Raw genomic sequence first — 27,167 nt, forward strand, 5'->3', positions numbered from 1 at the left:
AACTCAGGAATTATGAGGGCCAGTGTCTTTAGTCCTTCAATAAACATTTCCTCGTCCACTGGCAAACCACGTATTTCTGGTGTGGTTGTGTGAGCCTGTACTACCAGCATTACACGTAATGGGCATATTCCTGGTGTTGAACACATTATACCTCTTTCAGTAAATGATATCGTCATGTTGAGTTTGCTAAGAAGATCCCTCCCTAGTAAATTTATTGGCGCATGTTCATAATACAATAAGGGTGTTTTTACAGTTTTACCCCCCACCGTCACGTCCACTGCTTCTGTGTAAGGAACTTCAATTACAGCCCCAGAGAACCCCTGCGTCTCTAACTTCCGGTTAGATAACGGGAACCGGCCCTCTCTAATACATGATTTCTCCGCTCCCGAATCCACCATGAATATGAACTGCTTGTCTCCTATCTGCGCCCCTACCAATGATTCCTCTGCTGCATTGTAGGTGGTAGATATAACTGGACACGCAAGTGTTCTCTGTGGGCTGTCCTATGCGGGGTGTCTCATTGCCCCCCCTTGGTTGAACACACTCCCTGAAACCACTGACACGCCACTATAGGGGGCTGGTGCTCCATTTGATGTCGTCGCGAAAGGGTTGCCTGGCGTGTAGTGCATATTGTCATTGTTTTGTGGGTGGTTCTGTGTTCTGTATTGGTGTCCCTGTTGTTGCTCATTGTACCCCTGGCCCCCGTTTCTTTGTTGTGGACCCATTGGGAGACCATATGGGCTCCCCAGATGGGGATGGCCATAATGTTCTGCCTCTGGAAATCCGTTGCTTGGTCTACTTCTGCACTCCCTAGAGTAATGTCCCCACCTCCCGCAGTTCCAACAACTCCCTTGCGCACCGCTGGGACCCTGCCATCCATTTCCTCCCATTCCCCCGTACCCTGGTCCTCCTCCTCCTCCTCGCCTGATCCCCTACTGCTGATACTAGCAAGCTCTTCACGTCCCCTACTGCTAGAGGTACCCCGGCTGTGTGTTTCTCAAAGGCATATATCCACTTGCTCGCCCCTCCTGACAACGGGGGCAATAACTTTAGTAAGTTAGCCTTATCCATCTGAGCCCAGGGTATGTAATTCGGCCTCCCTCCTCCCCTAGGTATCAGCGGGAGCTGCAACTTGCCCTTTGTCGTCGTATCTGTACTCCCCTTCATTCCCGATTTTCCTAGTGATGCCATTTTCCCCACTCGGTTCCTTAATCGCCCTGTCCGCTCCTCATCCAGTGTCCTCATTGAGCATGCACCATCCAATCCTTCGCTTCCCCCTCCCATTGCCATACTTAACCTTTCGCTTTCTTCCAAATCATCCCTTATATCACATAGTAGCTCCTCCCTGTCCCCTATAGGCCTCTCTTCATTGTCAGTACATCCCTCTCTTTCCTCTAGTTCAATTATTCGGGTGGGTTCTTCCTGTATTCTGAACAGTATCTCACCTTTTTTCCACCCTTCTTCAAAAGTTCTACTCTCGCTTTGTGCTCTAGACGCACGCTCTGAACCGGCCGCATTAAGTGTGGTCCGCTCACATATGCTTTTTATCCTCGAGAGCTCCTCTTTGGCTATAGAGAGCCTTGATTCTAGATCGTCTGTTAGTTTTTCTATGTCCACCCTTGGTGTGCTCACCTGTGCTCGCTCCCTAGTACTCTCGTATGGCGGGGGTGCCGTTGGCCTTTGGGTTGCAGTAGTTGTCGGGGGAGGCACATAAGTGGGGTCACTGTACCCCTCTGTGGGCACTGGCTTGTTTAGTATTGGGTACAAACTTATTACCTCTATTGGTGGCTCTTCGTCTGGCAATGCTTTATCATCTTTTTGTATCATTAGTGGATTGTCAGTGGTAGATGGTAGATCAGGATTTAATTCTCTTGCCTTAGGCGGCGGTATCTCTTCAAACAGCCTCCATAGATCTAATATTTCTCTCCTATTATGCAACTGCTTCCCCTTGTATTTCAAACAAATACATGTGGCTACCATATCTAGGACACTCTTGTCAAATGATCCCCCTTCGGGCCATATCTGGGGCAACCCCTCTCCCTTCAACTCTGTGATCCATTGGTCATGATATTTCTTAATCCGCTCCGCGTACCCAGGTAGGTTCTTGCAAATATGTGATAAGGGTGTTTCTGCCCCCATACTTTGTGCCCTCCTGATACTTGTGTATTTCTATGTATCTCGATGTCTCAATATAAACGTATCACCATGTGAGTCCTCGTATTTTATGTCTTACTGAATCGCGGGGGCCTTCGTGTTCCTCCCCCCGCCTACACACCATAAGAATGGCTGCACACAGCCTCTATTCTCTTTGGAGGGGGGGGCACGTATAAGAGCAAACCAAATTGTAATCTCAACAATGTTAACCCAGAAATCAGAAAGGTACACACTCACTTCACCTTATTACTCTTGTCTTTATAATGTTTTGTCTGGCCACACTTACCATGACCACTCAATGGCTATACATTTATGACCATTTTTACACACCCATCACACCAAATTATCTCCTGACGCATACGATGTGCACACACCCCTCTGTAACACTCTATTCACAGTTCAATTTGCCCTCCCTTTCCTCCCTGGCCGGCTGTCCCTGTCCGTCTTATTCAGATATATATATATATATATATATATATATATATATATATATATATATATAATTTGATCTTCAATTTTAGAGTAAAACTCTGTCTCTTACTTTATCTCTTTGGTTTTGTATTACCCCACTTTTTATTTTTTCCCGTAACCCTGAAGAAAAGAATAGAAAGAATAGCAGTCACTAATATATTCTCCGTGTCTCCCTTTGCCAGACACCTTTATCTTATTTTCCACTTCTTCATATATTCCCAGTACTAGTCAAGATAGCACTATGCGGCGCCGCCTTCCACCCCCTCTCGGAGCTAGGTTCCCGTCACTCTTATTTCTTATTCACCTCTTAATCCTAATGGCCACATGTAAAGAAAGTTTAAGATGGTCCTTAGTAGACCCACGTGCCCCTTTTTACCCCGCCTCGTTCCCTGTCCTAAATTTCCCCCTCTACTCCCTTTATGATCGCTCGCACTCAATACTCACGTGCCCGTCTTGAACCGAGAGTCTCCGAAACTGGGTCCGTCCAGGCACTGCTGCCGTATGCTCAACAGTCAGCCCCGGCTCCGGCGAGCGGTACTCAAAGAGGATTTTTCAACCGGGATCCCGTACCCTCTCTCTGTTGAGTGCGCACTTCTGAGCGTACCGGTCGCCGTTGGCGGGCAGCCTCCCGGAGCCGGCGCACCGTGCGTATCCCTTTTCGACCGGAGATTTTCGTGCCAAAGGGGACGGTAGGGATATGTTGGGAGAAAAATAATAATCACGTCGGGGTCACCACTGACGGCAAGCGTCCCCAACCAGCACGATCCTCCCCGCAATGAGAGACAATGATGGACTCTTCCAGGATGGGAATAAGGCCAAGACAAAGTGCGGGTGAGCGTGAATGGGAGTTTATCAATCAGAATAGGGCATGCAAAGAACTCTGCAAACTCAGAGAGCGCTCTGTCTGACAATAGCAAAGACAGGCGTATATATTTACAAAAAACGTCATCAGAACCTACATACTATAGGGGGCACAAGTTCAATGGGATTGGGTGGCGACGACTAGCTATAGGTGCTGCTGCGATGTGGTTGGCCTTGGCTGGAGGGCGTCACTGGTCAGCCTCGTGGGTTGGGCTGAGCCTGGCAGGTCTGCTGGGTTCATCTGGGCGGTGTCGTTGTGCCACTGTGGCTAGTGTCAGAGATGAATGTCTTTTCCTGACTTATTTGCCCTAGGCCATGCACACCGCAGTCATTTATTTATTGCAATATTATCTTCTTTAGTAAATCTTTCAATAGGTTATTCTACAGGTTAATGCAACACAGGAGGAATGCACCTTGAGAGGGGTTTGATGGCGATTCATCAGTGCATGGTTACCAGTGACCTGTTGACCTGGTACCATAGGTCGTGGGGCTAGGTCTCAGGGCATGGGACAGGCGGTACATGTCTTTCTGTCTTGTTAGAAGTCGTTATGAATGTGCTGCTGTATGTTGCCATAGTATTGGGTGTCCTAATTTTACAGGGGCCATAAACCCAAGGTGATCCGGTGGGTTGTGGGGTTTAAGAGAGGGCGCCTTTGGATTTGTGTGTTCAGGCGGAGGTTTACTATTGGCTGTAAATAATGCAGGTGGCGGGCCGTGGCCTTGGGTGTTGCAGTGGGGACCACAAATCTTTGAAGCGGCTCCAGCCTAGTTGGGGGAGGTGGAGCAGCGCGGCGCGGGCCTCTGCTCTTTCGTCTGGCAGGCTTCACTGGATGGGAGGGGGAATGGCCTTGCATAAACTCACAAAGGCATCTTCCTCGTGTGTTGCCGATTTGCGGTGAAAGCATCATAAACATTCAAATAACATACAATACTAATTGAGTCATTTCAAGGCTCACATCTTAACATTGCTAATGCCTTTCGACTATAGCCAGTCCGAGCACATTATTTGTACACTATGTTTTAACAACTACAACATTGTGTTATATGCATATACATTTGTAGTTAGTGAGGTAGTAGTGAGGTTGGTGAAGCACATAGAAAATGACTTGTCACCGTACATGACGGTAGTGGCACATAAGGGGCTTGAACTTAAATACAGGGAGGGTGCATTCTCGCGTGTCCTTCACATGAGCCCTCGGTATGGTTGCATTTGTCTTTCTTTTCACTCTAGCAGCATTAGTTCGGTTGTGGCGCGGGACCGTGGGGTGTAAGCTTTTCAATGATGCACATAACAAATAACCCCCCGGGGCGCTTTCATCATTTGCACACAACTGCAGTGGTGTGGGTGATTCATTGCTTATGCCATGTGAACATGTATTCTGCCATATCTGTACGTTTTACAAATTTTCTAATCAAAGGGGTTTGTGGAGAAAATGCACGTATTGAACGTAGTTTTGGCTTTAGTATTTGGGAACTTTTGCTTTTATTAAAGGACCATTTTTCAGTTCTCTTTCCACCCAGGCTCTGCTGGCCGGGTCATGCTGTCATGCTGGGAGCAGCGATACACTGCGGAAGGTGAAATGTTACAGTGTTGGTATCTTACACTAGCTCATGTCCGTCTCGTTCGTGGGAACGACCTCACAGCAGATCTGCCAGGGAGCTGCGGCCACAGGGATAATTGAAACTCTCCAAAGGTGGGGGCCGCGCTACAGTGCGCCGAGCTCACACCATCTTTATTAGACAAAATGGTTTCTGGGGCCTAGCTAAATTCAATACGTTTGGGCAATGTCTTCAGCAGGTGAGCCATCCACCACCTGGGCCCTGGTGGTAAGGAGGGGACGCCCGATGAGTCATGGCCCTCACCTGGGGAGGGGATGTAGGCAAGGGGGGTCTTTTGAACCAATCCTCCCCTACAGGTGCTGTAGCCAAATCAATTCCAGGTAGCAGTGACAAGGGTCTAGGCTAAGTCTCAAGAGGTGCTGAGCTTGTAAAGGGTCCACAAGGAGTACACCCAATGGGAACCACAGATTACATGACTCCTAACAGGTAGAAATATCACACAACAATAATAATAGATTACAAATATACCGTCACTTGTTGAGGGCATAATACAAATCAAACCCCTGTAAAAGCGTACAGATTAGATTATGCACCAATAGTCCACAGAGAGGTAACCCTAACTTCAATTGTCCTTCCCTAAATTGTCGTCGGCCTTTTGCCCAAAAGTTCAGTGAAGTTCTGACAAAGTTTGTGAAGCTGGAAAAAATGAAGGTAGGGTCTCTGGGCACAGTGAACAGCTCCAAGGGTTAGAGGACAATGTATTATAACTAATAGAAGTGTCCCCAACTTTCAGAAGGCTTGCGCCAGCAAGCTATGGTAAAACCAAAGTATAGTAAAGGTTTTGTAAAAGTTAGGAAAACTTTTAAAGGGAGTTTAGGGGCAGGTAAGTACAACTGTAACTTATCCCCTGTACTCTGATTCTTCCCCAGACTTGGCAGGTCGAAGGATGAGGGTCCGAGGTTACTTTTCCCGCTGTTGGTCTCAGTCCTTGATTCGCAGGGATTGTAGGTTCAAGCTGATCTCCGGTTGGTGTCTTCCGCTGGTGAAAGGACTCTCGGATGAAGAATGCAGCAAAACTCGATGCAGGACCACTCTCAGGACTGGACTCTGGTAAGGTAAGCGGTTTTGGACGGTGGTCACCACAGCACAGCAATGCAAGGGGCCTCACTTGTCGCAGTCCAATTTTCCCTCCTATCTCGGGTCCCCTTGAAGCTAGGGGACCCGACATTTCGCTGACGTAAGTCTTGTAGGTAGCAACTCGGAACGGCGATGCCGGCAGCACAGTAGTCCAAACTCAGAGCTGGTCAGCCACAGGACGGTCCCGGGACACTTCCGAAGGCTCTTATTCGCAGGGTACTGAGCAGACCTCAGGAATGGATGTTCCGTACACTCCAAGGGTCGCAGCTCCCTCACAGAACTGCTGAAGATCACAAGCAGGACTGGGCTTCACCAGGACAGCAGCAGAAGTTGGACACCAGGGCTCCTTCAGTCGGGTCTCTGGTCTCTTTACATGTCTCACAGCTCGACAGGAGTCTTGGCTCCTTCAGGTTACTCCAGGATCTCTCAGGAATGTGTGCATGGGACCTCTTCTCATCCTAAAAGCCAGGTAGGAGCCAAAACTCCCAATAGCAGGACTAGCCCACACACACACACCCCAGCAGTGGTCCAATCAGGACCACTGGCGGGAACATTCATGCATACACAGACACATTGAAACCAGTTTGTGGATTGGCACCAGACAGTCCCAGCCCACATCCTCCAGCAAACGCACATAGCCCTCCAGTAGCCCACCAAAGCTTCTGCTTTGCTGGCCACTGGAAGTCCATATAAGGATTTTCCTGGCCTCACATGCCAGGAACAAGGCTAAAGAATAAGATGGGCAGAGGACAAGCAAAAAAAAACATGTGGCACGGCCATGTTTGGAGACTAGCCACAGTTAGTAGCCAAATGCAGTAAGGCTACAACAAAAAGCACCATAAAATGGTAGAAAGTCACTGTTGCCATCAGCTTCTCCATTTAGCACACCTAGAGTAACCAAAAATCCTTTGAGTGTTCGTCTAGGGAAAGACAAAAAGTGCACCCCATTGTACTGCATTGTAAGATGCTTTGTACAATAATAAAAGTTACCACTAGTGATAACAAGTTACTCAAAGTTGTAAGACTAAGGGAAACAATGTTTCCTAGTACTGACCACCTGAAGGACATAACGGATGAGCAAAAGACAGTTTAGTGAAGCTTAAGGCTTCACTGCACTTTACAAAGTACAGGTCAGGATCAAAAATAAAAGCAAAACATCTGTGGGTCCATTAAAATGGAAAGAAAGGTGCAGTAAAGAGAAGTCTTTCCTAACGGGACCCAATCAAGAAGCAAGGTATCTTCCTCGTGGTCATACTTGGTAGGAGACTGAACCAAGTGGGTCAAGCCAAAGAGGGATAAAAACCAGGGCTGCTGTTCAATATCTACATCTGCACTCTGTTGAACATCTTCTCTGAGTTTGGTCTGTCCTATCACTCGTACGCTGGCGATACACAGATAGACTCAAGCAAACATGTGAAGCAATAGACAGAGTCTTGGAATTTGCCAATAAAAGCAAAGATTGGATGCTGGCAAATAAACTATAGTTATATCCCTCAAAGACAGAGGTTATTGTACTTGGTCCCAAGAGACAGGTAAAAAATACTGTCCAGTGCATTATCTGCCCCTCACTGTTTGGCATCCCTACTAAATAGTCTGATACAGTGAGGAACTTGGTCTCTAACTGGCAGCCGAACATGGATTGTAACTCCCAGATTAGCCAGACAGTCCAATCGATATATTATCAATTGAGACGTTTAAAACCTGTCGTACCATTCATTGCTGAGAAGGACCGTCCAATGGTAATAGGCGTACTCACCAATACCAGGTTATATTATTGTAACGCTCTTCTTATGGTGGCACAAAAACTTAAAATTAAAAGACTACAGGTTGCCCAAAACTCTGCTGTCGGGTTGATTTTTTCATTACCCAGAAAGACGGCTTTTTCACAATATCGGAGGAATCTCCATTGGCTTTCAGTTCAACAGAGAATTCTGTTTAAAGTATTTTGTTTGGTCTTCAAATGCATCCATGGGCTGGCACCAGCCTACCTGACTGCAAAAATCCAGGTGTAATGTCCTCCGCGACACCTTCGCTCTAAGGATCAATACCTTCTGCAAGCCCCATTGACGATAACAACCATTTGGGGTGACATGCGATTTCCTTGTTTGGCCCCCGGTCCTGGAATTCTCTTCCATTGGACCTCCGGAGGACCAACTCACCGACTGTTTTCAGGAAACAGCTAAAAACAAATCTCTTCCTATAAATTGACATAAATGACCCAGCAGACCTACGAGATATGGGGTGCAGTATCCACTGAACCAGTTATTTACATCAGTGCCTAGATGCAGTCAATGCCTAGTCCCCCTCGGGGTATGCGCCATACAATTGTTCAAATCATCATCATCAACAAGAGTCCTCTTCCTCGTTGCAGTACTTAGTAGAGAAGGATACCGAGTGAGTCCAATCTAAGAAGAGAAGAAGCCGGGCCTCGTGAACCCTTTTAACATTTGAGAACTGTGTGTTGAAGCTATGCGACATGTAGACCAGGGGAAGGGAGTCCTTTGCCCCTGGTGGTGGTGTTGAACTGTGAAAGCAAAATGAGAGGACAGGAAAAGGGAGTCATTCCCCCGGTGATGTTGGATTGTGCAACCAAGTGGAAGGAGTCAAGGAGAAGGGAGGCATTCTCCTGGTAACCAGCGTTGTTAAAGTCTTTGAAACAGAGTGTTAAAAGATGGGCAGTGGGTCTGCCAAGGAAAAGTGCTTGAAATTTACCTTTTTGTATTGGAGGACAATTTTGACCCGAAGAAGTTAAAGCCTAGAAGTGGACTTTCATCACCAGTCCAGAAGAAAGATCTACCTTATCTCTAGTTTTGGTTTTAAGTGTAAGGGACAGAAGCAGGGTTTTTGATAAAGGACGGTGGACTAATGATTTACACAGACATTCGGACAGAACCTTAGCGTTTTAATTGAGGCAGGGAAATCCCTCTTAGAGTTAGGGAAAGGTAGCTTTCCTCTTTATTCTCTTGACTAATAAAGGTCTATAGCAATCCCCATGCCACCTATTTGTCAGTCTTCTCCTTCAAAACCCTTGCATGACCCTTCACAGAACATTTTGGCGCACTTCACCCACCACTCTGCCAAAAGTCCAATCAGTAATCTTGTCCTTAGCAAAAGGGACTGCTGCTCTAGCCTACTCCAGGCCATTCTCCTCGACTCTTTTGTTCCTCTAAACTAAGTACTCAACTGCCACTTGAACCTTTTCACAGTCTTTTAAAATCCTCTCCCACTTTGTCACTCTGCCTTAAAACCAATTTTCGCTCAATCCAAAATATCTCCTTCTTCAAATTTCTACGCCATGACTTTAAATCCATTAATGGCCTCTCCTCTCAATACCTGACTGATTGCAACCATCTCGATTCACCACACATGCTCTTCACTCTTCTACGTTGCACAACCTTTTTGCCACCCTTCTCTTGCACCTCTTCCCGCTCTTTTCTCTCTATTGGCCGCCACCACTGGCATACTCTCCACTCTGCCCATGAACCTATTATAAGCCGGTCAGACAGCACAACGAGCTCAGCGCCCATTTCTGACATCTGTGTGCAGCCTGCTGATGCAGGTTCGAATCCTGCCAGGTTCAACTCAACCTTTCATCCTTTCTGAGGTCGATAAATTGAGTACCACGCAATACCAGGCTGTGGGATGATAATATCAACTGTTATCTCAGCACTCGGGTGCCTGTGGGCTTGTAGCTCTATATAAAACTAGATAATATTATTATTATTAAACCTTTCAAGACTAGACTGCAGCTACATTTACTAGATGGTGGAATTATGGGGCTTCCTTACCCAACATTCTTGCTTCTCCACTCTGACACACAATATATGTAAAACCTTAAAGCTATGCCAATAATGGCCTTTTGCCTAATCTTTTGATATTTATGTATGATCCCCTGAGGTCTGTTGTCCAATTTCTATGTACCGTTCCACTACTCCCTCACCAACTGGCTACCACCTGCGACAGTCGACTGCCTGATGTTGGGTGGGAGGGGGTGGTTGGGTCAGAAAGGTGGCCGGGTGCCCCCACAAGCTGCTTGGTGCTGGACCTTAGGGTGCCATAGGGAGGATCCACTGGCTAACCGTACCGTGTCCTAGACAGCAGCCCGCTGACGTGTAGACCACCAGAAGGACCTGCCCTGTTAAGGGATGAAGAAGTGGTACTGTGGTACCCTTTACAATGTTCCTTAATGAGCTCCTCAACATCATCGTGCCCACTAGTGCACAGCTCTGGCTATTTAGGAACAGGTTCTGTTTGCCACTATCTCACAATATCTTGGGAGTCACTGCGGTGTAGGGGAGAGCGAGACGAGAGTCACGGGTTGCCTTATAAGACATGTAGCAGGTGACTAGTGAGTAGTTGAGCATGCACATGTCGCAGCTGAACACGAAGATGGTGGACAAGCCTCCTATTCTAAGAACCAAATGCACATAACTGTAAAACTCCCATTTCAGGGGTAGTGGGTCACAACCCTTAAGCCAGGGGATCAGAGGCATTGTGGGCGTAGGAGCAGTTGGGTGTTCTGTGTCAGTTGGACACAGGAGGCTGGAAAGGCTGAGAGTAGGCTGGACTTTGGAGAAGTGGTGAGTGGGGGGGATAAAGGGGATTTGTAGGATAGGAGCTAAGGAAGAGGTGGTGGGAAGATGTAGGAGGAAGAGAAGATCTGAGCCAAGAAGCAGGTGGAGAGTTGAGCTAAGCAGGGGTTCAGGAGTAGAACTCAGGGGGGGGGGGGAGAGGTTAAGGCAAACACGGAAGAGGGGGACACATCCATACTAAGCCTGCGGAGTGTTTCAGTCAGTGGGGAGGATGAATGAGCTGGTGGGTGACCAGAACCAGAACTGGAAAGTGGGCAGGATTCTACAGAACAGACTATCGTGCTTAGCAGAAGTGCTTTGCTATATGGCAGAAGTCTTGTCCAGATCCGCTGAGGCCAGATACATCAGTTATCCATTCATCCGGTAAGGCTGAGGGAGTCGACCTGTCTGCCAAAACAAGTGGACAAAAGCGGGAAGAGCACTTCCAGGAGAATAAGGACATTTGCATTGGAGACTCTGTGTGTGCGTGAGGGAGAAACCAATTTGTCCTTTTGTATTTAAGTAAATTTGGCCTACATACAGGAAAGACCAGCATTGGCAATGTCAACAGTTTTGGCTTTGTGTAGATATCAGAAATATGGGTATTTGCAAAGCATTGCCGCAATGGTACTAACTGGCCATTATTGGTAGCAGCTTGAAAATGGTGCATGTACCTGATGTAAGGAACTCATGGTGGCAACAAGACACAAGTGATCACAGTTCAAGGGTGTTTATTGAACTGTATGCAGGTTGGAAAAACGTCTAATCTAAAACTAACTCCAAGATGGGGGCAAGCGTCCACCATCAAATGAAAATAAAGCAGTCCTTGTGGCGTCTTGTCGAAATAAATAGGCATTACAAAAAAAAACTATTGCCAAATCCTTACAACTAAATATAGAAAGCGTGTGGGATAAGGTTTTCAAAAGAAAGAAGCGTTCACAAATAATACATCAGGATGTGATTACCAGGGATCCCCCTTGCCCACATTTTGAGCACGGGATAAGGTGGCACTTCGGAGTAGAGCACATGCTTGAGCTTTCCGCAGCATGAGCCAACAGTTCTGTTTCAGCTTTTCAGATGCCTCGACGGCCAAGTCTCTTTTCAATAAAAAGTCTCTTGCTTCGAGGATCAGTAAAATAACAAACAAAGGTTCTGTTTCACAAATACATTGGGTGATGTTTTCACACCTGGGCCCCCCTCTTCCGAGCACAGAACCCTCAAACAGTTTATCATTATTAGGACCTTCAGTGGCTGAGTCTCCTGCTTCTGAGGGTCTGATAGTTAAAAAACAACAAACAAAAGTCCCTTTCGGGTTGTACTTGAGGTGATGATTTGTCGCCCTTGGGACCCTCTCCTCCGGGCGCAGACCCTTCCCAAATCTCAGCCTCCCTCTGACGGATTCACTATGGCTTATGCACACATTCTAGGGTGATGGTACTTCACCCCTGGGTCCCCCTCTTCCGGGGGCAGAGCCCTCTCGAATACTTACCTCGACTCTCAGCCTTGCTCTTCTGGGTTCACTATGGCTTTACACAAAGACAGTTCACCTTTTGACTTTCAGCAGTCTTCATGTCTTATCAAACAGTTCTCGTGGACATCCTCCTGCCGGGTTCACTTTTGTCAACACACTGTTTCTTGGGACTTTAGACTTCACCCCTCTTTATCGGCATCCCTTCTCTGGGTTCACTCTTGCCCCTTTTCAATCCCCTTTTGCTTTTAATGATTGCGGGTTTCACATCCCTTGCGTTCGTTTGATGCAGGATCCACTTCTCCTTGCTTTCTTAAGTTTGTCGGTCAAAGACTTTCGTCTGTACTGGGATTTTGCTAGACCTCCTGTATGACTACTTTGACCTGTCTTGGCGGTTCTCCTATTATCTGTAGTTTCATGTAATACTGGATCAACCAGAGTTTCTCGAGTTCGCACCCATGTGGAGCTGATTCCCTCTGCATCTGGTTTTCCCTATTACAGTTCGGTTCTTTGAACTTTCTTCAAATGGGCACTTTGCAACTTTCATTCAACACAGTTCGGTTCTTATCTGCGGTTCTTATCAGATTTTCATTTGACTCACAGGCTGTGATAAACCGCTTGGCTTTCCTTCTATCTAGAGTCAAGGCCAGCACCATGGTAGCAGTTATTTCCCTCGCTCCTGCTTATCAGCGTAGGCACGCTCCGTGTACCGTTGGCATCGGCTGAAACACACTTGGGCTATTATCCTTGGTCTGACGATTCCTTCTGCGGAGGTTTCGCGGGTCTGCGTCGAAAAGGGCAAGGTTGTGTCTCTCATTGTTTGCTTCTCGATATTCCCCGCCTTTATCCTCCTCTTGAACTGCCGGGTATGGATAGCGGTCTCGTCGTGCTGTATGACTTGCTCGTCCTGTGCTCTCTTGCTCCACCTTTTATCCCTGTGGGGAAAGGAAAGGGCCGTTAGGTGTGTGTGATTCTGGACAATTGCCTGACTTTGCCTGGCCCTTGGATTGGGAGATGTCAGGTAAACAGGTTTTACATTAGTCTGTTGTCTTTTATATCAGGAAAATGTGTTAGTGTCGGAAAAGGGGAGAGGTAGAGTTTCTAAATGTTCTGCATGTTAGGATGGGGGAAAAGTATTATATGGAATTATAGCGTTTGTACCAGGGGTTGTTGATAAACTTAGAAGGTTGAGACAGATGGGAATGACAGGTTTACTATCGTGAAATAAACAAGGGGGATTGTGGGAACAGTAGTGTTTTGTCATAGTATATTTTGTGTTCAGAACAGAATAACCAGAAGGATGCGGAGACGAAGGACTGGGAGTATTTGAGTGGAAAACAGAAAAACAAGGATTCTGGGAGTTGTGGACTTTGAGTGCAACAGGGTTTGGCATTCTAGGGTATCTTATCAGATACGGAGGGTTCATTGTATTTGAATAAGGGAGATCTGATAGGTGAAAGGGAGGTAGAGTTGGTGCAACCTATAAAAGCTTCAGGAAGTTCGTCTTCCTCGTCCCTTTCTTCGGCATAATACCTCGTCTCACCTTTGATATTCCCCCAAGCATAACCCTGGGCTCCCCTACCCAGGTGATCCTCGCTCGTCCACCCCCAGGGTTGGGATTTGAGAGTGCCAGCCTGTCCCGGGCCATCTGAATAAGGGACTCCCCAGGTCTACATGGGAGAATAGCCTCAGGTTTCTCACACTGGGCATATGATAGCATTGCCTAGCAAATCCAAATGTGATAGCTTTACACAAGCCAAAAGACAACACTTTTTTCGTATTACCCTTTTGCAGTCCAGGAATGGAAGCCCCAGAAAGAGACCCAAGGAATGGGACCCACATGAAGAGAATCTAAGAGAATAACATGAAGAGAATCTAAGAACTGTGAATTCATATATGCCCATGCTTTGTTAGTTTCAGGAGGAAGTGTAACATGGTCTTTTGACACAAACATTTTTACCCTTTTTTTAGTTTTACAATCTTAAGAACTCAAACACTTGGTTCGAGGACACTGTTTACTGGAAGAGACGAGGGGGGCATTTAAAATGGACATTGGAGAATTGGGGGTTCGGTAAGGGTTGAAATAAATGTTTGCAGATGTTCCAGATTTGTTCATAAAATAGCTTTCCTAGACAAAAACCAGAAACAAAAGGGCTATTTAGAGAGTGTGTAGTGTCTGACTGGTTATTGATCCATGTTCACTTTGTCATGTATACATTCCTATGACAAGTCACCCGGCATTTACGTATCCTTCTTGCCAGTGCTTATAATAAATTAAAATCTTTCTGCTGGTATCACTGATCCAGTGAGTGGTGGTTTGTTGGAGAAAGCATAGAGCAGGCTCTTATGTGACGGTTATTTGCTTGCTTGTTTGCAGTATGTGTACCCCTTATTTTTTAGTGTTGAGTGCATTTGACTGTTTTCGAAATATCTGTAGAGCTGGTTGTAGCTCGAGTTCTTTTTTTGTTTCCCCTTTTTTCTTTTAGTAATGCAAATTGACTTTGATGTTCTTGGTGCTGTGTCTTTGTTGGGTTTTTAATAATGTGGTTTTAGCCCCACCACCTTTAAGAAAATATGTTCTCACCACTTTTATTTTTTTACATTTATAGCCATGAATTGTTTTCCTCCTTAAGAGTTGGTGGACAAGAAATGGCCATTTGTTTAATTTTAAAGTCTTGAAAGAAATGATTAGTTAAACATGCTATGGCCCACTGTACACAGAAACCTAGAATGTGATGTTAGATGACACTCATCGGGCCATCTGTTGTACACATTTTCTTATCTTTTCTCCAGCTCTTTACTTGGTTACTGAGTCCCCTGCAGTGCACAAGGCCCTTGCCCTCAATCTTGTTACCTGCTGTTGCAGTGCAAAAAGGCGGTTTTGTACCTAGTTCATATAACTGAGCAGGAAAGCAAGTCCAAGTCCTGGAGGAAAAACTGTAAGAGTGTGATGCACAGCTCACTTTTCAAGAATAACAACAAATAGGATGAAATCAATATATAGGATGTGTCCATGCAAATGTTTGATCTTAATTTTAGCTCCCAAAAACATGGGCCAGTTGGCTTTTTACTATGCATACTGTAAAAGGTGTATGGTACCTGGCGACCTTCCTTGTATTTTGTACTCTTTGGGGCAATGTTGTTTTTTCTCTAGGATAGGACAAGAGTTGGACAAAATAGATGAGCTTGGGAACATCATATTTGAGCGATCAAAGGGAATTTTCAGATCTGTGTAAAGACTGGCGAGAGTGCAAGGAAAGTATGGGCTCGGGAAGTAACATGGAGTGTGTGATGTGTGTATTTATGTAAGTGTCAGGATCGCTGTCTAACTGCTAAAGAAGCTCTGCCTTGAATGAATGAATCTTTGTTTTTGACAAGAGAGATGCAATCTTTCAACGGGTTAGCGATTTGTACTAAACGTCATCAATGCCGCCTCCTTTACTATTTAGCATTAAGCAATTCATGGCTTAATGTTGAATTAATTACGTTAAATAGATATTTAGAGTCTCTTTTTTGCGAAGTCTTGGGTTGGCCAAATGGGGGCTCTAAAAGTCCACTTAAGCAAATAATAAAATGTGAGGTTTTGTCTAGGTGCAGCAATGAAGTATGGACACTTCCAGCTATTTCATATAGTTGCTCAAAGCTGCATTACCCCAAAACCTCTGCTTTGCACACATTCTACATAGACTCCCAGCCTCCTAATGTCTTCAGTAACACCTCCTTCTTTGCCCTCATGTCTGCCATTATATGCTGCTTTGTTTTTCCATTTCCATCCTCCATACGATATACATAGTAATGACTCGGCATGTGGTTGAAATGGTGATACTGAGCTGAAAGACACTTCGATTTCTAGTTTTTGCACCCATAGTTGGGTGGTTGGACCATTGTTTGTTAATATATATGTTCTTCCATTTTTGTTGTCTTTCCAGGAGTGCAGTGACGACCCTCCAAGCTTCATGATGCAGAAAGTTCCGATAATCCTGGCAAAGCCACCATCCGAGAGGGTAAAAATAAAGCAACATCAGTTTAATTATTTTTTTATTTTATTTGGTGTGTAGCAGTTTTTAACTTTTTTATTTTTTAATGAGGAGCATCATTTTGATCACTGCAAGATGGGCAGCTTGCAGATAGTTTTGTTCATTGAATGGGCAAGGATGCTTCAGCGTGTGTCTCCAAGCTTTTCTTTCTCAATCAGTGAGTGGGGGGGGCGCCTCCAGTTGTTTTTCACCTCCTTGTCTGTGTATTCGCGGACCCCTTTAAGATCAGGTATTACTATTCGCTCTGATTTAAATATTGATTTCCATAGGGTTCTTAGAGGGCTCAGATGTTGTCCTGCACGAAAGAGCGCCAGCCTTTTGAAAGGCAAAATAAAAGGATGTTGCCCTCAAAACTAGATGCTTGTCATCACAAATGAAGCTTGTATCCCCAGTGACTGGAATAACACCTTCTTCTTCTCATAACCTAAGTAGATAACGTTTTTGCTTTGGTGGGGTAGAATTGTATGCATTTGTGAGTGTTGTCGGTCTTAACAAAGTCGTAAAACATAGGAATACAGTTCAAAGGCCCTTGAGGTTTGATACTTTCATCTAATCTGCCAGTTTTGTGCTTACTTGTGCAACACACACTCTGAACACTTTGTTGGCTTCTCACATTACTGTCTGTCCCACAATAATGTCTATTCTTTAACCCCAAAAATATTTGAGGGGATTTCCAAGGTGCAATGGAGCATGCATAGATGTATAAAACAGCCATCGGCTTTACAAGACTAGTTTGAAGAACAATTAACACGGAGCAACACATGTTCGATCCCCGGGTCCGCGCTTTTAAACCTCTGGGTATTAAGCGCATTATAAATAACCTAATATATATATATTTTCAATGAAAACACTTTGTTAATGGGACGTTATGGATAAGTTGCACTAATAAAAACCTATGAAATTCAATGAAAAAAACTTTACTGGGACGTTATGGTTACAGATAAACCCGAAAAACCTCAGAAATTCACCAGTTATGGTAAGCTAAGCAACCATAACTCGCGCCACCACCGCGCACTGCTAAGACTAACACCCAGTCATCACAAATGTCATTGATGACATCACATGTGAAATTAATGTTGATGAAAAGTCCCTACCTACAAGGGGTTGTTTTTATTATGTTGGAAACATGATGTTAGGGGTGATTGTGTAATGTTAAAAATATAATAACTAGCTAACAATTCAAGACTTGCTACACACTTGTGCTAGTACAAACAATACATGTGAAGACCCACAATGCATCTAAATCAGAGGCACATACATGGAAACTAAAGTAGGGACGAAAGAACCCGCATCATCAGAAAATGTTAATAGCATTAAAGTTTATCTTCCTGTAAACAAATGAATTGTATGTTTGAGGCCTGATATTGCCCCATGCATGTGCACCATGAGCTGAGACCAAACCCTAAGGAAAGTACTTTAAGAACATACAACAAGGTTAACGTTTTGATAAACAGCACCTTTTTGAATTTTAATATTCTAATTGTCAGTGAATAAAACCACCTGGCCTAGATTTTTCAGTGAACCAAAATAAGCAAGCCAGATATGTGATGTCATTGGTGATGTCATCTGTTTGGAAAGATTTCATAATTGTATGTAATTTTCCCTCCATGTGTCAACCCCCAAACTTTGCTGCTGTTTAGACACCAATGACTAACTTTGCCAGAGAAGCACAGACTTCAACTGCGCTCCTCTGGGCTTTCACTCACTTTTTATGGGGAAACTGACATGCCCTTAAGACAGTCAGTACCAGGAGACTTTGTTTCCCTTAGTCCTTTCCTCATGTTGCAACTTTTGTGCAACATGTAACAAGTGAACAGGGCTGGTGGCAGCTATCGTTTCGCATTAATTTTAACTCTTTCCTGCCATGTTAACCGCATTTGGCACAAATAGGTGGCCTGGCTCCAAAATGGCCATGCCACAAGGTTATTTGTCCTGTCCTTTGGCCATCTTGCCCCTTCACCTTCCCTAGGTTGAGTTGACCCGGGTCAGTCCTTATTTGGTCATGCACTTTCCCACGAATCCCAATGCTTTCGCGGGCTTCTGCATGCCTTGTATGTGTGCCTCCAGGATGTGGGCTGGAACGTCTGATTCCAATACACATCCTGGGTGCCAGAGAGTCTGGAGTGCCATGAATGACTGGGACTACCGTGGTCCGTGATTGGTCCACGTATGGAGTGTGTGTTTGTGAGCAGATCTCCCATTGGGTCCTCCTCGTTTTGGTGCGAAGGGAACTCTGGATAAGAGGAGGCCAGAAACACCCATACCATGTCGATCTCCTGAGTTCTCACTGATCAAAGGATAGGATCCAAGTATCCTGCAACTACGAAGCCGAGTCGAGGAACCGCTGGTAGGTTTGGCACCCTGAGCCTGCTTTCGTCCCGTGGGACCCCTCTGCATCTGGTCGTCCTAGAAGGTCTGCGAAGACACTTCGACCCATTGGAATAGTGGGACCAACTATTCTCGGCACCTTCATCAAACCCTGCAAGTAAGCTTTCTCGGAAGTGTCCCTGGGCCAACCAGTGGACTGACCAGCTTACCCAGTTGCTTTGCTCTGTCACCACCGCCGTTTTGAGGAGGCCCTCAAATCTTGGTATACTGCTAGCTCTGTGTCCACGGCACCATCACACCGAATTTCATACACTTGGGGTTCCCAGGTCTGAAGTGAGACCAGTGCGCCAGGACCGGAGTACCGTGTTGCACTGCCGTGGCAACGTCCTTTGCAAGTCTGCTGCATTTGTGACCCTCTTGCCCCTGAAGGTTACTGCAGTGAAACTGGGTCGATTCATCCACCCCGAGCGGAGAAATCGCCACTGTCCCATTTGGGAATCATTGCTGTATTTCAGGAACTAAAAGGTGCCAAGAGATTCTTTTTGCCGCATTCGAACCTGCAAGCGAAGTGGACTGACCTGCCGAAGTTTGGGTCCGCTTGCGTCGGGACCAGTGAGTACTCCATAACCAAGCCGGTGGGCACTAGCGCAAGGGCCCATTTTTGGGACCCCTCTCCTTTCCACTGCTATTGCAAAATAGCGACTCCATCCCGAACTTTCGAACTGCCTCTGCCTTCAAGTGGAGGTCCTTCTTGAATAGTGGGAACTTGTTCTGCATCGCCTCATCCACCTTCCCGAGCTGCTAGAGACCCCTGAAGAGACCCTATTTTGCCCATTGGAACAACCGTGTGCGCTTGCATTGCATGTGTTATTGAGCACAAGGTTCCTCTCTTCTTAGGGCTTGGACTGCCTCTTAGGTGTATTATCGATATTGAAGGGGCCTAAAGACTATCTGCACCGCCTGGTTCCGTCCCATCTCGGTTGTCGACCTATTTCGTGCACTTCACCCTTTGGACCCCATTGGTCTTGTATATACATTGTGTTGATAGTGTTGTGTTGGTTTACTTGGTTTTACTGTAATTCTTTTGCTATGGTCTATGTTGCAAAGGCCTTGTAATAAATGTTTCTATATGTTTGATAGAACACCTGTCTGGAGTAATTTGTAAGTGTCCTTGCTTTGTATGCTCACGGAGGTCCTTCAGTCACCCTCACCCCTCCTGAGAGTTAGTCTTGACTGCCTTCCATAGCTACCTTGATTGGTCTGGCTTGTCCAGAGGTTACCCTGTTCCAAGAAACTAGGCTGGCCTTCTGAACCTCTGCCACTCCAGGTCAGAGTTCAGAAATCCATCTTAACATCATCAATGACATTTGTGATATCATCTTTGATGTCCTGGGTGTTAGTCTTAGCAGTGCATGCTGGTGGTGCGAGTTATGGTTGCTTAGCTTACCATAACTGGTGAATTTCGGAGGTTTTACCTGTAACCATAACGTCCCTGTAACAATGTTTTTCCATTGAATTTCATAGGTTTTTATTAGTGCAACCTAACCAAAACGTCCCTTTTTAACAACGTTTTTTCAGTGAATATGATGGGGTTTTACCAGTGCATGCTATTTTCCTACAACTTACTAATATCATACTTGGCCAATAAGCAATATTTTTGTCCAATTTAAAAAGTTTCACCTTAAAAGCATTTCCCACCCTGTAGCATCTTTTTTAAAACGTCTATACACTTTTTGAAATAATTTTGCCTCCGTAGATGTCCGGGAACGTCTGACTTCTTTGCAGACCTTCTGGACAGTGGCGCGCGTCCATACGCTTGCGCGCGGCATTTTGACCTGTTCGCGAAGGCGTCTGCACTTCGTGATCCGATCCGTGCTTCCAAGACAGTTCGGAACAAAATGGTGGCGTCCTGCCACATACATTTACATCAATTTGCATTATAATTTCCTGCAAAGGTTATCTCATTTGGCATGCTGAATATCAGAAACACTGTATACTCATGATTATGAGAGATATAAATACAAAAGGAATCCCAAGTTTGACTTTTAGCTTATTTATTTGACTAAGGTCAAAACAAAAAGATAGAGTAAGGGTTCAGTTTCCCTTAATATTTAGTGCTTTTTACAAACAACACTTGCCTCTAGGTTGGCAAACATGTTGGAAATGGAGTGAAACAGAAAGCAAATAATAGACACAGTTCACAAGCTATTTGTACATAGTCATAACATTGTTAGTGCATGAGCATAAGAGCAGGACAGTTATTTCAGCAATTATGATCAAGACAATACATAGATGTGAATAATAAACCAGAGTTAGGTTTTCACATAGATCATCCTGGTAGTTGTTTCCAAGCTGCGTTGGATTTTTTGAGGGAGGTAACCAAGTCTTTGGCCAAGACAGTTCGGAACTGCATTTTCTACTGATCTAGGAACTTTCAACTTCAAAATTTCCCTTGCACACCTCCTACACCTTTTCATACTCGTTATCCATTACCAATCTAGTACACAGTACATACTTGGAAGAATTTTATCAAAACTGCTATTTATCTTAAAAATTGCATCAGTCATTGCTATCCCTCCTCCCCAAGAGCCACCACCACCACCAGCTGGAGGACCTTCACAACAGAAAAAGCACAGTACTTTCAAAGACAATGAAGAGGACCAAGAAGATGAGGTTGAGGAAGTGCCTACTTCTAGCACCAAGATCGAATCATGGGTGTGCCAGTTGTTTACTACTGTTGGGAGTGTAGCAAAGGCTAAAGCTACCAAAGTGAAATGCATCGAGTGCAATTGGGTACTCAGTCGCAGACTACCTGGACCACCTCCATGCGCCGCCACACCAAACCCAGTGACCGCAATGCTCTCAGAAAGGTTGTTCCTTTCTCAGCAAGTAGTAAGCTGTCTTCCTCCACCTCATCTTCCTCAACAAATACTGTAACCACACAGCCTGATGTCTGCGGGCTTTGGTGTGTTATGAATAAATGAGGGCTACGGACCATTATCGTCCTTTGCAGCCCCTGAAATGGGGGATAAAGGCCATTAGCACTCCTGGTTCCCAAAGCGGGAACCCTGGGTGCTAAAACATAGATTTCTCTTCCTATAAGAAGCTGTAAGAAGGAAGGCTTATCCTTCCTACAGCGAGACACCTCCGGCTTCCCGCTGTAGGAAGGAAAATCCTTTTCCAAGACAGCCAACATGGAAAGAGAAGATGGGGCTCTGTACACAGCCCCTCTTCCCTTGCCATGGCCACCTGCAAAACCCTATGAACATATTACCACAAGCACTTTTTTCCCTTTCAAACCTATCCTACCTTCGAATAACTTTACCACATAGCCGATCCCAGGTAGACATAGCCATTTTAACACCATTTTACGTCCCTAGCGGTCATGGCCAGTAACTAGATTGTCTGCGTCATGACCTTATGCCATGATACAGACAATCTGGCTACTGCCCACGGCCACAGGCTATAACTCAGTCACCAAAGGTATATGACTAATTTTTGTACTTCCATTATGACACTTGTCAAAAAATTTAACACTGGCACATTTGCAAAACCATGCTTTAATGGCCTTGCCAATGCTCCTCACGAGTTTGATCAAAATCCGCCCATGTTTTATTTTTTTTAAAGTGGCAAATTGTATAAACATACAATAGTCCTATAACTTAGCCCCCACTTGACAAAATCCATTCAGTCTTTAGACAAACATTGAAGGTTGGGTCTATAATCGTTCTCAAAACTTTTGTCCACATTCGTCAAATGGCAACAAAATTATAAGCCATCTACAAATGTTGAGACCCCCCTCTAATTTCGGCCCCTCTTGAAAATATCCCACCAAACTTTAGAAATATGCCTTTACAATGTTTTGGGACCCCCGCTCTATTTTGCCCCCTCTTGACAGAATCCCACAGAACTTTGCAATACCATTCAGGATTAGTTCTAGAATAGAATTGCAGTTTCATTGAGTGGCGCAAAAGTAATAAGCCATCCAAAAACTGCTTTTCCCTAGCCCTGTAATGCAGAAATAGGTACAGATGTCCTAGCACATCTGAAGTGTCTGCGAACACCACAGGGCTGCCCCAGGACATCTGAAGTGGTCGCTGACTGTCGGTGGGGAGGGGGGTGTTGGTTGTAACAACCTGGTTTTTGGCTTCTTATGGCCATATCCCATCCCATCCTCATTCCCCCCCCCCACAGCCCCAGAGATTGTTTGTTGAGTTTGACGTGAAATGTTGCTTTTTTTTTTGTTTTTTTTTTTCTTCACTGTGGTGTCTACGGAACCCCAAAAAGTCAGCGAATCCAATATGGCGGACGGTTCAGGAAAACCTACGCATTTCACGTTTTCTCACCACCCAATCAGCTGCCACGTCCTGATGACCGCAGACCACGCAAAAAGTCAGCAAATTTTTCTGGCCAATCAGAGGCCAGTCCGCTGACTGAACAGGGAAATGAGGCCGCGGTGCGGACATAGATATCACTAATTTTCTTGCCTTACGTTTTGGTCATTTAACAAAAAAAACTCCTGGACGGATTTACACCAAATTAACAAAAGCACGCTTTCGGGGCCAAGCCGCCGCTCCTGTCGCAAATTTGGTGAAAATCCGTCCAGCGGTTTGGGCTGTAAGCGTGACTGAAATGTTTTTTCCATTCAGTCTATGGGAAAAAAAGAAATGTTGGCACCCCCCCCCCCTATAAATTTGCCCCCCCTTGACCAAACCTCACCAAACTATGCAAAACCATTCAGAGTGGGTTATATACTTTTTTGCAATGTTTGGTGAGGATTCGTCCAGGGAGAGCAAAGTTATAAGGTATCCAAAAAGTGCTCTTCCTATGGGTTTAGCAACTTAACCATAACTACATGGCCGCTACCGCAGGCCATGTAATATATATTGAGCTAGAATTTAAAGTTTTGATTCTAGATTCTTCAAGAAATTTGAATAAAGTTGCATCAACCTCTCATGCACGGTGTTCGCCATAGTCTATGTATTCTTGACAGACTCAAAAACCGTTCCTTGGCTAATCTGGCCATCTAACTCCTTATCAGGTCATGCTAGGCCACTGATCTCCTTTCACAAAAGGGCTAAATGTCTGTTATTTTATTTTTTATTTTAATTTTATGAACAAAAAAAAGAAACCTTCATTAAGCTCATAGTGGAAACATACACCGGGATAGTGCCATGTGACCACTAACTGCTTTAAGTTGAAAGTAGTGCAATGCATCCATAGTCAGGTGAGGAGCATGTAGAGTTTGGGACATCTTGCTACAAAGCATCAGGATCTGAATGGTCATCTGGTCGAACAAGTTAGGACCGAATACTTGCCAAATATCCCTAGGACATTATCGTAATAGTAGTTCACAGTAGGTGACATTGCAGTCCTTACAACATAAATATATATATTACATAACCAGATAGATACTGCCGGGGGCTTTTTCCTTTCTTTTTGCAGATTTCCAATCTACTTAAGTCCAACCCCCAACATGTCTGACTCTAGGAATACTGGTCAGGGAGACCCTGTCTCCCAGTCAAATCATTTGTAACACCATTACCTCCCTATAAGAGGGAGATCAGTGCTGAGAAACCTTAATTTCACGTTCTTTTTGGACTTAGGGTATTTTTTCCATAGCAAATGAAGAGCAGACCAGCTGGTGGCAGATGTGCCTTTTTTTTAACCTGTGGTACACTTTAAATGTTTTTATCATATGGTAGCTGTTCGTGCACTACAGTGTTCATAATGTCTGGCCTTGTTGGTTAAGTCCTGTCTTCGTGCTTCACTATCCCATTTGGCTGTCCTACTCCTGGACAGGGGCAGTATGTGGCTGTATATGGGCCAGAGCCCCAGAAACAGACCTTTTGAGTTAATGGAATGGTTCAGGCTGTGCATGAGACTGCTGACCGCTCTTACTCCTATTGTAACTTGTGAAGTTATGGCTGTACCTGAGGTTGCTGGCCAAACTGGACAGCTTCCCATTTGAAAGTTGCAGGTGCCTGAAAAATCTGGGAGGAGCTGGAGTCGTTCCCCAAGCTACTATGTGAACCTAGGATCTGAAGGCTTAGAGGCCGTAGAGGGACGTTGAAATGCTTCTGCTGAGTCAGCCATTGTCCAAGCCTGCTACACCTCTGATCTTGTCGACCGGGGAAGTCTTCCACGGTCCCTCTCCCTCGAACTGCTGGACTTATTCAGGTGGAGTATTGCATCAACAAAGTTGTCATACTAGAGCTCCAAATAGTCATGGGCATGTTGCTTGCACACTGCATCTGAAGTGGGTGCTTCTCCTATTGTGCCTCATGCATCCTGCTGCTTAGACACCTGCAGGGCATGGACATCAATTCTCTACTGCTGCTTCTCTATCAAGAAAAGCATTCCTCCTAGATCCAGAGTTTTGGGGCCATTTGTCGTTGGGCCTGCAAGCATTGTTCAGGGTCATTTGAACTGCTTATTGTGTCTGTAGTGTCCTGTGTGTCCTGCACTTTTGTGGAAGTGCAAGCAGAAGTACGTTCTTTAATCTTTTTCTGCTTGAGCCCAGCCTGGTGAACTGCAGGATCATTAGGTTGCTGACTGAGACTGGAATGGCCGAATCGCCAGACCCAGCTGTCATGATCATCCAAAGAACATTTTTCACCCCAACCCCTGGACCTCAGACGCTAGAACCTGGGGTGAAAACAATTTGTCTACAATGACCCTTCATTACTGGATGTCTGTCTGATTTGAGCAGGGTGCAAGGCGCTGGGTTGCATACCTGTTAGTCCCCTGGGTCACGATTGGATAACATTGGGAGCAAAGTAATTCCCTGCAGCTACCCCTTCCTTTGGTGCTAAAACATAGTCATAAGAATCTTTCCTGAGGTTCTCCTGGGTGACCTGGATTGGAAGCTGTCCCTTTTCTTTGTAGGAAATCTACTTTTAAAATCTTAGTCCTCCAAATTGTCCCTTTGACTCCAGCACTCTGCAGCATAGAGCACCATTATTCCCATGGGAGAACTTTGATTAATGTTTTGATTCCCCCTTCCACCCCAAAATATCCTAAACTGGGTTATTGACCTTGAACTTTAGGTAACACTTGTTCTTAGGTTAGTGATTGGCTCTTTAAGTTTTAGCTACTGTGTACTGTTGCTGCCTTCTTACTTGGAAAGGTATAATAATTTGTGTAACATCTTTCTACCTCACTTTAAGTTCAATTGTAGCAGTACTTGCCTTTTAACTTTATAAATTCTATAGTATGCTGCGTGTATAGTTTTGGACACCAAACTGCAATTGGTTGTGTGTGGATATATTTTTACTAGCATATGTGTTGATTAATAAGTGTGTCTACACTTGTATGGACAATCTATTTGCTCGTCAATCTCTTGTATTGGTTAATAGTACTTTGCCCCATGCTCCTAACCCCCACCCCCCTTTAGGCCAAGCATTGCCACTCAGCCTGGTTACTAAGTCTGAGTTTGGATAGACTTGTGTGGTAAAACTTTGTAGGTCCTCTAAGGTTGGTTTCTCAGAATCCAGTGACCGTAGTGGTTCAGAAAAACCCAAGTGTCTTGTACCCAACAGCCTAGCCGAAGAAGGAAACCTATACATTCTTTAGATAAGCGTTTTAAATAATTCCTTCTAATGGATTGTGTCCTCCCATGTATTGCTCATCTTTGATATTCGTATCTTGCCAGATTTTCTGCTTCGGAAAATGTTCTCTCGGCAGAGGGCGCTGTGCACGATGTAGTAGCGTTGATGTCCCTCGCGGGCCGCTGTGGTGTGTCGACTTCATCAGTAGTATAAATAGCTTGTGCAGCGCCCGTTGGCTTCAGTTCCGTTTTTCCGAATGCTTCACTTCGAGTAACAACGGCGCGCTTTGTTTTTCCATTGAAAAATGCCTTCTTCAACCCCTCCGACCCCAAAGACAGGATTTAAGAAATGTTATGACTGTGGGTCGAAGATATCAATAACAGATCCTCACTGTGTCTCCCTTTGGTGTTTGGGTTCCGGCCACCGGACTGATGACTGTGGATCCTGTCAGTCCATGACAGAAAAAGCTCTCCGGTAACGCCGAGGTAAACTGGCAGTGGGGAAGGGAGGCTTTGAAGGCTTCTTTGTTTATGCTGAGTGGAGTATAGATTCCCCAGATTTCTTTTCCTTCTTCTATAGAAGAGGTCCCGGGCGAGGAGTCGATTGAGGCAGCCTTCGTCTTCTTAGAAGAAGGCGAAGAGACGCCATAGGTCTCCCTTTTCATCATAGGATACCTCTACAGAGGCAATCAGGTGCCCGACTAGGTCGGATTCCCCTAGTAAATGGGATGCCTTTAGAGAAGAAATGATGCAGATCTTTGAGAATGCGGCCTCGACCCCCTCAAAAGAATTGCGCGAGAGTCATGCCCCGGTCGCTCTTTCGGACGACTCAGGGAGGTCAAAGACTACTTCATTAAAGGCGAGTAGTAAGTCGGCTGTTCGTCGAGATACTGGACCCGACGAAAAGGCGTTGACGGTATCGACTCGTGAGTCGAGTCCATCTCTGATACCGTCAAAAAAGCTTAAATCGACAAGGCCTTTGACGGATTTGCCGACGCCATCGACGCTGATTACTTCAATGCCAAAATTCA

General features: G+C 45.2%; 1 protein-coding gene across 1 annotated transcript in view; it reads left to right on the forward strand.

Moving 5' to 3' along the window:
* The window catches only part of SMG9 (SMG9 nonsense mediated mRNA decay factor), a 940,250-nt gene that overhangs the window by 74,206 nt on the left and 838,877 nt on the right, over positions 1–27,167 (forward strand). Inside the window, exon 3 of the mRNA XM_069640791.1 lies at positions 16,152–16,226. Within this exon, the coding sequence (XP_069496892.1) occupies positions 16,152–16,226 (75 nt within the window). The remainder of the gene's footprint in view (positions 1–16,151; positions 16,227–27,167) is intronic.

This window comes from Ambystoma mexicanum, chromosome 1q, assembly GCF_040938575.1.
Source record: "Ambystoma mexicanum isolate Mex_15411 chromosome 1q, UKY_AmexF1_1, whole genome shotgun sequence".
Lineage (NCBI taxonomy): Eukaryota > Metazoa > Chordata > Amphibia > Caudata > Ambystomatidae > Ambystoma > Ambystoma mexicanum.